General features: G+C 55.4%; 1 protein-coding gene across 1 annotated transcript in view; it reads left to right on the forward strand.

The window, feature by feature from the left end:
* The first annotated feature begins 859 nt into the window (after positions 1-859).
* The window catches only part of TYRO3 (TYRO3 protein tyrosine kinase), a 20383-nt gene continuing 9488 nt past the window's right edge, over positions 860-11754 (forward strand). Inside the window, exons 1-9 of the mRNA XM_017531014.2 lie at positions 860-1249; positions 2959-3142; positions 3372-3472; positions 4363-4533; positions 5954-6040; positions 6685-6800; positions 8990-9167; positions 9836-9981; positions 10498-10642. Of these exons, the coding sequence (XP_017386503.1) occupies positions 1126-1249; positions 2959-3142; positions 3372-3472; positions 4363-4533; positions 5954-6040; positions 6685-6800; positions 8990-9167; positions 9836-9981; positions 10498-10642 (1252 nt within the window). The 5' untranslated portion in view covers positions 860-1125. The remainder of the gene's footprint in view (positions 1250-2958; positions 3143-3371; positions 3473-4362; positions 4534-5953; positions 6041-6684; positions 6801-8989; positions 9168-9835; positions 9982-10497; positions 10643-11754) is intronic.

Here is an 11754-nt window from a genome sequence, read left to right on the forward strand (position 1 = left end):
TAACAGGCATCTGCCTATTTATTTATGGAGTGCCTATGGTGCGGAAGGTGGTCTACTCATAATAGCTAATGTTTAATTGGACAATGTGACGACACAGCCAACTTTCACAGCAGGTCCTGGGAAAAGGGGTAGAAGCAGGGGAAGCAACTAGGAAAAATGACAGCCCAAAAAGATAAGGGCAACTGGGCTTTGGCCTCTGTAGTGTAGCGGTGGGGATATATATTAGGTAAAACCTGGGGATTACCAAGATCTTGGGAAACTCAAGACCCAAGTTGGAAAACATACTGCAAGTGGGGCTGGAGAAAATGGGCATTTTCAGGTAGGAGGGACTTGGAGATAAAGGCATGGCAATAGGACACGCATGAATATGGGAATTTTGGGTGAACGGCTCAATGAAAGTGAGGGACGAAGGGATGCTAGCAGATCCTCTTGGGGGAGCCCTGGGTCACGGCAGTTTCAGGCGGCCTGATAGATGGGAGTGTCTAGGGGGTTAAGGTGCTCCTAAATCCTAGGGGGTGCTGGATTCTGGGATCACAGTCCGAACAAAAGTTGGGGTGTGGTAGGGGCTGCCATCGAGGTTTTGAGGGAAGACTCCGGAGCGCTAGGATGGAAAAGATGCTGGAGCGCTTTTAGGGAAAGGAGGGGCGTGGCCGGGGAGCCCCATCCTGGGGGCCAACCCATATCCTCGGGTTCGGCCTGGGGGCGGCCGGGGCCGGGGTGCCGGCGGGGCTGCGGGGGTCTGCGGCGCTGGCCGGGGTTCGGGCTCGGAGCGAGCCGCTGGGGCTCCGCGGGGGGGCGGTGCAAGCTCGGGCTGCGGGCGGGCTGGGAGGAGGCGGCGGCTCCGCGAAGAACATGAATCAGCGGCGGCGACGGCGGCGACGGCAGTGGAAGGATCGCGGTGGCCCGGGAGCGGCCCCGGGGACCCAGCGCTGCTGACGGCGGCGATCGCGGCGGGAGGCGGACGCGAGTCTCGGAGGCGCTCTCCCCAGCGCCGCCCCACGGGCGGCCTCAGCCCCTCCCGCAGCCCTCCTCTCTCCGGCTCCCTTCCCACCTCCTCCTCCTCCTCCCCGTCCTCCTCCCTCCTCGCTCGCGGACCCGGCCCGGCATGGTGCGGCGTCGCCGCCGATGGCGCTGAGGCGGAGCATGGGGCGGCCGGGGCTCCCTCCGCTGCCGCTGCCGCCGCCACCGCGGCTGGGGCTGCTGCTGGCGGCTCTGGCTTCTCTGCTGCTCCCCGAGTCCGCAGCCGCAGGTAGGGGCTGGCCCGAGAGGCGGGGGAAGCTGGGGGCTGCGGAGGGGCGCGGTCGGGGATCGGAGCTTGGGGTGGGCCTGGCGGGGGGGAGTCGGGGTGGGGGTCCGGAGCCGAAGGCCGAGGCTCGGGGCCGGGTCTGGGCGCGCTGCGGGGTGCTCGCCGCCAGATCTCCCTGCGGGCCCCCACCCCCAACTTTCTGGCACTCTGGGCTCTCGTGGCGGGGTGGACGGGAAGGGAGCGGGGTATGGGCTGTGTGGTCAGCGGGGAGAGTTTGGGACTGCATTTTCCCGCCTCGATGTTCCCAGCTGTTAGATTCCTTCTTCCCAGTTCTGGGGACCCCATTCCACCTGCCCTGCACACGAAGGTCCGGCTCAGAAACCACACGGGCCGGGGCTGAGCACCCAAAGGCCACCCTGATACCATTTAGGAACAGGGGCTGTGAGGGTGCCCAGTCACAAAAAGCAAACGGGCACGCTCGAGTTACTGTGCCTTCTGAGCTTCCTGAAAGCAGAACCTTGGAGAGGATGGGCTGGGGCCAGGTTGCTGGTCTTTGGGAGGGGTTAGCCTTGTGTTCCCACATAGCCACTGAAGCATTTGCTGGTGACAAGAGCGTTCCATGCAGCACGGTGGTCTCCAAGTTCCCACCCTGAACCTCGGTGACTGCTGGGCTCATAGAGAGCGGAAGGCCAGCCCCTCTGTCCTGTGACTGGTCCTGAGAGGGTGAAGGGAGCAGGGAAGAGCCACAGGCCAGGACAGCAGCCACCTGGCTGGCATCTTCTCTTGAGACAGCGTTCCCTGCCATATCAGTCTCTCAGGGAAGGGAAGGGAAACGGGTGACAAGTATTTACAAGCTGAAAGGTGTGGACCTGATGCCCAGGGAGCCCACGACTTTAGTGCCTAGAGTCGCACAGCAAAGGACAAGAAGAAGCAGGGCTGGATTTATGCAGATACGTGACCTGCCCCTCTCTCTGCTTAAAAACGCGCCAGGAAGCCAGGAGAGGTGCCAGTGTGTGTGTGTGTGTGTGTGTGTGCACGCGCAAGTTCCAAAGAGTGGCCCCTGTTGGTGTGGCAGTGGCTCAGGGGTCTTAGGCTCCCTGCTCAGGGCCCCAGCCCTCCCTTCTGCCTCCCACCTTCCTAGCACCCGCCCCTGCCCACATTCAGGTATTAATAGAGCGGATGGCTGCCAGGAAGGCTGCCATGTGTTTGATCTGACGTGGTTTTGCAGCCATATGTTCTCCACTTCAGGGGAGCACCCCCTCCTTCCCTTCTTCAGCCCTGCTCCATTTGGTAAGGTTGGGTGCAGAGGGTGCTGGCAGCAGTACAGGGTCTGGGCTGACACCTTGGGTGGAGAGCTGGCAGCCTGTTGCACTAGTTGGGTGCAGCAATCATTCTTAGGGCAATGCCCGCCCCAGTAGGGTAACGCCCCGTCATTTCATCCCAGCCTGCCTTCCTTTTGCTGTCTGGTCTCAGCAGGAGGATATGGGGAAGAGGTCCTTAGAACTGGAGGGAACTTGGAAAGCTTGCCATGCCCCTTCCCCTAGCCCAGGTCCAGCCACCTTCCCTCCCACACTGCCTTACCTCTGCTTCCTTGACTTTGGCTAAGAAAGAGCCCTCTGCCTGACACAGAAGCTACGTTCTGGAAGAGAATGGGAACTGTTTACAGAGACAGAGTTCCTCTCAAGGTGACACATGTTCCTTCCACTCCTCAGGTCTGAAGCTCATGGGAGCCCCAGTGAAGCTGACAGTGTCTCAGGGGCAGCCGGTGAAGCTCAACTGCAGCGTGGAGGGGATGGAGGAGCCTGATATCCAATGGGTGAAGGATGGGGCTGTGGTCCAGCACTTGGACCAGTTGTACATCCCCGTCAGTGAGCAGCACTGGATTGGCTTCCTCAGGTGCAGGCCTGTGGGGGAAGGTGTGGGCTGCCAGGCAGGGGGCAGGCTGTGCTTTTTCCTTGGGGATTGGGAGCTGGGGGCCTCACTTGATGCTCAGAGGTTTGCGGATTTTTTTATGTGTCTACCTGTGGGACTTTCCAGAAGGGAGGGCAGGCTGAACCCATCAAGTTTGCCCGGCAGAGCTGCCCCCTTGACCCTGGGAAGTAAGCCTGGTATCCTGTTTCCACAGCCTGAAGTCAGTGGAGCGCTCTGATGCGGGCCGGTACTGGTGCCAGGTGGAGGATGGGGGCGAAACCGAGATCTCCCAGCCAGTGTGGCTCACGGTAGAAGGTGAGGAGGCAGAGCCATATGGGCATGTTGGCCTGGAGCATGTGCTGTCTGCTGGTGACCATACCTCTGCAGCAGAGAACTCCGTGGATGCAGGGCTCCCCCACTGCTCTGTGGGGCCTGATTGTCCAGGCTCTAGGCCCACTCCAGACATTAAAAGACCCTACCAGTTGGAGTTGGGTATCTGAGAACCAAGGGGGCAACTGGGATCCACAACTTGTGGGGAGCAGTCTGTTTCTGTTGCTTGAGCAACAAGCTTCAAGCACCCATCTGGGACTGGACCCTGTTCTGCCAAGTGGCCTGGCCAGCTGGGGGAGGGGAGGAAGGCTCTGCAGCTGCCGGAGCTCAGAGCTTTTCAGCCCAGGAAAACAAAGTGACTAAGAAAGTAACAAAGGGCCCTGAATGGGAGCTGGGCCTGGCAGCAGAACTCTGCTGAAGCTCCCACCCACTCCCCTGAGTTTCATACCCCTCCCCTAGCTCTCTATCCCAGTCTCCTCTTACTGCAAGAAGAGTTGTCTAAATCTGCCATGGCTAAGGGGGCAGCATGGAAGGTGCATCCAAGGTGCCAGGTGTGGTGGCGTGCGCCTGTAGTCCCAGCTACTCTGGAGGCTAAGGCAAGAGGATCACTTGAGCCCCCAGGAGTTCCAGGCCAGCCTGGGCAACATAGAGAAACCCGCCCCCCGCAATCTCAAAAGAAGAAAATTCCTAAGGAGGCTAAAAAATAGAAGCACCGCCTACCTCATAAGCTAGGTTCCTGTTCTGCTGTTGTCCTAATCATAAGGGGCCTCTGGGAACCTTCTGTGTGGAGGACTTCAGATGTAAACAGACTTGTGATTTGCACAGTAGGAAGCCAAGGGTGGCAAGGCTCACTCCTCACTCCCCTTCTCTCCTAGGTGTGCCATTTTTCACAGTGGAGCCAAAAGATCTTGCAGTGCCACCCAATGCCCCTTTCCAACTGTCTTGTGAGGCTGTGGGTCCCCCTGAACCTGTTACCATTGTCTGGTGGAGAGGAACTACGAAAATCGGGGGACCCGCTCCCTCTCCATCTGTTTTAAATGTAACAGGTGAGCAGCCCCAGAAGGGGGCTTGGAGTGGAGAAGGAGCTGGGTCCTCAAGGGCACTGAAGCTGGCAGAGTTTCAGCCACTGAGTTTGCGGCTGTGAGTGTCCAGAGCAAGCCCCAGTGTCTGGGGACGTGAGCTGCACCCTTACTAAGCTCATTAGTTAGGTGTGCTAGGCTGGCCGGGTGGGCTGATTAGTGGTGATCCTGCTGTGTGTGCTTAAGGAGGGTGTGGGGCCTCTGTCTTTGGTTCACAGCAGTCCAGGCCATGCACAGCTGGCCCTTGGAGATGAATTGTACGAGGCCAGGGGCACCCATCCCCCGCCCCTCCCAAGGGATGGAGCCAGAAACCAGCCCACGCAGAGCTAGGGAGGAGTATCTGGCAGACACTGAGAAGACAAGACTCTCCGGCTGCAGAGAGGGGAGAGGCTGGAGAGAGAAGGGGTAGGGGGAGGTTAGCACAAAGATACAGGGCCTCCTCCCCTAATGGCGCGTTCCAAAAATCTCCAGACGTTTTCCCAAACTGTGTCTGCCTGTACCTCTGCACAGTCACACCTGCACAGCCACCTGGGCCCCAAGTTTCTTGGACACATACCCTCACATGCTCGTAAGGGTTGCTTATTTGTGAAAGTATACTGTTTCTGGTTGAGGCTTGAACTGGGCAAAAAAGATGGGTCTCATGTGCTGGAAGGTGCCAGGAAATGGAGGCTGAGCTAGGTTCCCCGGCAATTTGAATCTTGAGAAGAGGTGGGCTATGAGGCAAGGGCAGGTCCCGTTCAGGAGGACCTGAGTTGGAGCAGATTAGAGAGGAGGTTGGGCTCCCTTCCTTCCAGATGTGCGTGGTTGGGACCCTCAGGCAGGCAGCCTGGTAATAAGCACTCACTGAACTCCTACTCCACACCACACTGTGCTAGGCACCACAGGGGACAGCGGGAATACAAAGGAAATAGAAGCCAAATAACTGAGTATAATTGGGGAGACAAGACACATGCAGAAAGAGCTGAGAACCACTGCAAGGCAGAGAGTCTGCAAATAACAACCCCGAAGGGGCACAGAGCAAACAGAAGGGCTCACTCTGGTATGCGCAATAAAAGTGTGACCAGAAAAGGGAGGCAACTTGTGCTGTGTGTGGGAGATGGGATGGAGGCGGGAGGGTGCTATAACGTTATTGCATGCTGTGCGCTTGACACACACGTTACATGAGTCTCACAATTCTCCCATTTGAGAGATGAGGAAACAGAGCCCCCTCCAGGCTCACCAGCCTCTAGCATCCCTGTTCATTTCACTGTGCCTCGCTGTCCAGCCCATTCCTTTGGCTGCAGGGATTTAAGGATGTTTAGACCAGAGCCTGAGTATTCCCCTTTCCCAATCCCGCCCTGAGTGGGGGCTGCTACTTGGGGAGCTGACTGAGGTTTTCTGGCCCCAGGGGTGACCCAGAACACCATGTTTTCCTGTGAAGCTCACAACCTAAAAGGCCTGGCCTCTTCTCGCACAGCCACTGTTCACCTACAAGGTAGGAGGGCTGGTGGGGAGGAAGGGGGATGAGGCCAGGGGCATTCCCAGGAGCTGTCCTGTAGTTAGAATTGTTCGGTGTTCCAGCTCCCCTTGGTCCTACTGGGATCTAGGGAGCAAGGGGTTAATTGGCATAGCTCCCATTCCTAGTGGGAGCACCTGAGACCCTGCGTGGCTGAGCTTAGAATAGAATCCTGACGTCACAGCAGATTTCCCATCACGAAGCAGAGTCCTTGGGAGGGAGGGAGGCAGCAGGAGATGGTCAAGGCCCAGCCTTGTTTCTGCTCCTCCCTGTGAGGGGATGGGGGTGGGGAAAACAGGCTCGCACTGGATGGAGGAGACCCAGAGGGCTGGTGCACAGAGAGAGCGGGAGGGAGAGAGTGTCTGCGGGAGGGAGCCCGGCTGTGGCTGCAGGGCAGCTGCCTGTCTCTTCCCACCACAGCCCAGGCACTCTCCCAGGTGTGAGCAGCTGTACACTGCTGACTGCTTGTTTATCAGTGTGGTCCTGGGAGTGCTAAGTAAAGTAGCCGTCTTTACGTTGGGGATGCCCTGGACCCTCAGAGAGACTCAAGGCTTGACTCCCATGCCTCCTGCTCCGTCTGCTCATATCCCTACTGGGCACTGATTCTGAGTCCCCATCCACAGCACTGCCTGCAGCCCCCTTCAACATCACCGTGACAAAGCTTTCCAGCAGCAATGCTAGTGTGGCCTGGATGCCAGGTGCGGATGGCCGAGCCCTGCTGCAATCCTGTACAGTTCAGGTAGGCTCTTCGGGCCCGGTGATGTTCGTTCTGGCTGCATAGTCAGCATTTTGTTGACATGGGTATCACACTCACTAGACAGCTTCTCGGGCTTGGTCTGCAGCCCTTCTCAGGTGCTGCTCCTTAGCAGTAAGAGCACAGACCGCTGTCTGTTATAATGGGATGCTGTGGCAACTAAGAGATTTTGCAGATTGGCTCAAATTCATGCATTCTTCAGGTTGGAAAGCAGATCACTAGAGCAGATTTGTGGTACCTGGAAGAGTCTTTCTCTCTCTCTCTCTTTCTTTTTCCTTTTGTTTTGAGACAGGGTCTCACTCTGTTGCCCAGGCTGGAGTGCATGGCGCCATCTCAGTTCACTGCAATCTCCACCTCCCAGGTTCAAGTGATTCTCCTGCCTCAGCCTCCTGAGTAGCTGAGATTATAGGCACCTGCCACCATGCCTGGCTAATTTTTTTTTTGTATTTTTAGTAGAGACTGGTAGTTCATTATGTTAGCCATGGTGGTCTCAAACTCCTGACTTCAAGTGATCTGCCTGCCTCAGCCTCCCAAAACGCTGGTATCACAGGCGTGAACCAATGCACCTGGCCAAGTTTTTCTAACTTAGTTGAGAGCTCAGACCTTTGCTGATACTCATGCTGTCATGTTCCACCTAACCCCCCAACCCCTACTCAAGTGAAAGAGAAGACCAGGAGGGGCCCTAAGCCTCGGAGAGTGGAAAAGCTGGGTGAGGTGATACTAAAAACAAGAAGCAATGCAGGCTTGCTCATTTTCATCCGTTTACTCAAAAACCATTTAATAAGTACCTTTCAAAACTGTTCTGGGCAGTTCCCCTGGGCAGAAGAGGCCCCTGCTCTGGGCTTCATCATTTAGAGAACGCTACTCAGGTGGGGAAACAGTGGCTCATGCCTGTAATCCCAGCACTTTGGGAGGCTGAGGCAGGTGGATTGCTTGAGCCTGGGAGTTCAAGACCAGCTTGGGCAAAATGGCAAAACCCTGCCTCTATAAAAAAATACAAAAATTATCCAGGCATAGTGGCATGTGCCTGTAGTCCTAACTATTCAGGAGGCTGGAGTGGGAGGATCATTTGAGTCTGAGAAGTCAAGGCTGCAGTGAGCTGAGATTGTGCCACTGCACTCCAGCCTGAGTGCAGGGCAAGATCTTGTCTTTAGAGAGAGAAAAAAAGGAGGATCTTACTCTGGCTCTCCTTTGGCCACATCCTTTGCCCCCGGCAAAGAGCCTGCAGGGCCAAGAGGACATGCCCATCCAGATGGCAAGGACCCCCTCACTGTCATACTGTGCTCTAGATATTCATGATCTCTTGCCTTAATGGCCCCAAGTCTGCTTCCGGGGCCCATGTTGGCCTCTTCCCTAGTCCATCCTCCCAACGATGGACCACAGAGTGATATGAGCACCTCTAAGCCCAAGGGGCAGCCAGTCGTGAGGGGGATGGGAATGGAGTTTGGCTTTGCAGTCAGCATTGTTCATGCCTGTGCACATGAGGCCCCTCATGGTGCAGAGCTTGGCTTCAGGCCAGCTGTTCTAGTGCTGCCTCATTCTGACTTGGGACTCCAGGGATTTGGAGAGTCATAAATGCAAACCTGATTTTCCAGGTTGTTTTGAAGGTTTATTGGTCAAAATGTTAAGATAGAAACTTTTTACTAGTTTGTTAGCTGATTCACAGTGTTTAAATATTTAGCCATATAGTACATGGATGTCTATTTGTACTCTTGCCCTGGGCCCCGAAAATGTAAGATGAGGGTCTGGTTCATAGTGCCCCTAGGCTCCTAGTTTCTCTGAGCTTCAGAAGCTCTGGAACTTTGGCATGGCATGTAAACAGGCACAATAAGTGGTAAATGCCCTAACAGTTTCGCACCAAGTACAAAAGGACAAGAGTTCTCCAGAGTGGTTGATAAAGGCTTTCACCAAGAAAATGATATTTGCGCTGAGTCTTAAAAGATGAGTAGGGCTTTGCCGGGAAGAGCAGGTAATTCCAAGTGAAAGGAACAGCATTTGCAAAGGCATGAAGGTGTGGAACCTGGTGTATGACTGGGGTAGGGGCAGATGGGAGGGGGTGGATTGCAAGTGTTTGCTGATAGAGGAAGCATTAATTCAGGCACCCATAACTATACCCTTCTCATCTTCCGTCTCTCACAGGCTCTCCCCTACATTAGTTTTGTGCTTTTCTGTAGGTTACACAGGCCCCAGGAGGCTGGGAAGTCCTGGCTGTTGTGGTCCCTGTGCCCCCCTTTACCTGCCTGCTCCGGGACCTGGTGCCTGCCACCAACTACAGCCTCAGGGTGCGCTGTGCCAATGCCTTGGGGCCCTCTCCCTATGCTGACTGGGTGCCCTTTCAGACCAAGGGTCTAGGTAAGGGTTGCATAGAGCAGAGGGGCTGGGCAGGGCTGGAGCCGGGACGGGGGCCGTGTTGGCTGGAGTTCTGAATGGTGCTGGTGGAGAGGGAGGTTCAGGCATCCTTCAGCAAACATTTACTGCATATCTCTACTTACTACCTTGTCTCTAGTTCTTGTGGGCGGAACGGATAAGGAAACTAGAAAAGATCAGATAATGTGGTTGATGAAGAGTGCCCCCGGGTGGTTAAGGAAACTGTCCCTAAAAAGGTCTGAGTGGGGTGTGAAGGATAAAGAAGAAGGCATGTAAATATCTGGGGGAAAATCACTGCCAGAAGAAGGCACAGCAAGTGCAAAGACCCTATGACAGAAACTTGCTTGCAGCTCTCTGGCAATTGCAAGGAGGCTGGCATAGCTGTGAGAGGGGAGTGGTGAGGGATGAGGCAGAGAGGCAGTAACCATGGTGATGAAGAGCAACACTGCCGAGCTGGGGTGCTGCCTGTCCTGCCCATTGCTTACCCCTCCCCCAGCACAGTGGGTGAGAGCAGTCAGAGCTGGGAGGTGAACCCTGCCCCCATCTGTGCCTCTCAGAGCTGTTTAGTTCTTGGGAGTTGGTTCCAAAGGTCTGCATGGGATTTTGACGGTGGGAAGGGCAGGATCTTAGCAATCTTCTCTCTTTGGCTCCAGCTCCAGCCAGCGCTCCCCAAAACCTCCATGCCATCCGCACAGATTCAGGCCTCATCTTGGAGTGGGAAGAAGTGATCCCTGAGGGCCCTTTTGAAGGCCCCCTGGGACCCTATAAACTGTCCTGGGTTCAAGACAATGGAACCCAGGTAAGAGAGACAGAACCCTCTCCTCTTTCCACTCTCCTGGAGTATCAGCCCTCAGGGTTCTAAGGCCTTTAAGAACTTCAAAAGGGTTGTCGTTGGTGGGTCTGGGTCTCCCGCTGCCCCAGAGAATCCTTTCCTCCTCACCCTCCTCTGCAAGTTCCACTTCTCAGAGGATTATGTCTCCTGTTAGGATTGCATCTTGTGTGCACTTTGTAAATAAAGCAGGAAGCACATTCCTGCATGAGCTGGGGGAGGGCACAGATAAGGCTTTGTCCCCAGCGCAGTCCGCTCCCATCCCCCACCTGTGCATTCTGGGACTGAGCCTTGTTTGTGTTCTGGAGAGGCCCCTGCAGCTTGAAGCAGGAATGTGATGACTCCCAGAAGGTTGTGTTCCCTCAGCCCCTGAACCCACAGTGCCCCTATACTCCCATGCTCCCAGCTGGACCTTTTTCTGTCCTCAGGCCCCAGCTGGAGGCCTTCTCAGGCTCAGTATGGGGTGGGGGCTTTTCCTGGCTGCAGGATGAGCTGACAGTGGAGGGGACCAGGGCCAATTTGACAGGCTGGGATCCCCAAAAGGACCTGATCATACGTGTGTGCGTCTCCAATGCAGTAGGCTGTGGACCCTGGAGTCAGCCACTGGTGGTCTCTTCTCATGACCATGCAGGTGAGGCCTGTAGGGGAGAGGGACAGAGGCTCAGGGGATCAAGATTCTCAAGGGCAACCTAGACTGGGGGGAGGAGTCTGGTAGCACCTCGCCTCCTAATCAGCCCACAGACAGACTGAAGAAGCTGAGGCCAGGACTGGTATTTAAACTATATCTTGACTGGGCATGGTGGCTCAAGCCTGTAATCCCAGCATTTTGGGAGGCTGAGGGATCCTTTGAGGCCAGCAGTTTGAGACCAGCTCTGGCAACATAACAAGACCCTGTTTCTTTAAAAAATTTCAAAAAACCAATTAGCCTGGTGTGGTGGCTACTCCAGAGGCTGAGGCGGGAGGACTGCTTGAGCCCAGGTGTTTGAGGCTGCAGTGAGCTATGATCGCACCACTGCCCTCCAGCCTTTGCAACAGACTGAGACTGTTGTCTCTAAACAAACAAACAGACAGACAGACAAATAAGGCCAGGAGTGGTGGTTCATACCTGTAATCCCACAACTTTGGGAGGCTGAGGCTGGAGGATTGCTTGAGTCCAGGAGATGGCCACCCTGGGCAGCAAAGTGAGAGCTTATCTCTACCAGAAAATTTTAAAAATTAGCCAGGTGTGATGTTCTCAAGGGCAACCTAGACTGGGGGGAGGAGTCTGGTAGCACCTCGCCTCCTAATCAGCGCACAGACAGCCTGAAGAGGCTGAGGCCAGGACTGGTATTTAAACTATACCTGGGACCTGTAGTCCCAACTGTGTGGGAGGCTGAAGTGGAAGGAGTGCTTGTGCCCGGGGGATTGAGGCTGCGGTGATCTCTAGTGTGCCCCTGCACTCTGGCCTGGGCAACAGAACAAGACCCTGTCTCAAGCAAACTATATCTCATTCTCCTCTGTCTGCCCCAGAACGAGCATAGAAATGCATGGTCACACTCTAGGTCACAACAGCCAGGGCCTGTCGCTGACCAGGTAGGAAGGGCTCCTGGGTCTTCCTCTGGAGCCCCTTTCCCTCAGAACCTTTATTGACCTAGAGAAGCCCCTTGACCCGGCTGGATGGCCACCCTGGGAAAGTTCTTTTTTTTTTTTTTTTTTTTTTTTTTTTTTTTTTTTTTTTTTTTTTTTTTTTTTTTTTTTTTTTTT

Source organism: Cebus imitator, unplaced genomic scaffold, assembly GCF_001604975.1.
Source record: "Cebus imitator isolate Cc_AM_T3 unplaced genomic scaffold, Cebus_imitator-1.0 Scaffold70, whole genome shotgun sequence".
NCBI classification, from domain to species: domain Eukaryota; kingdom Metazoa; phylum Chordata; class Mammalia; order Primates; family Cebidae; genus Cebus; species Cebus imitator.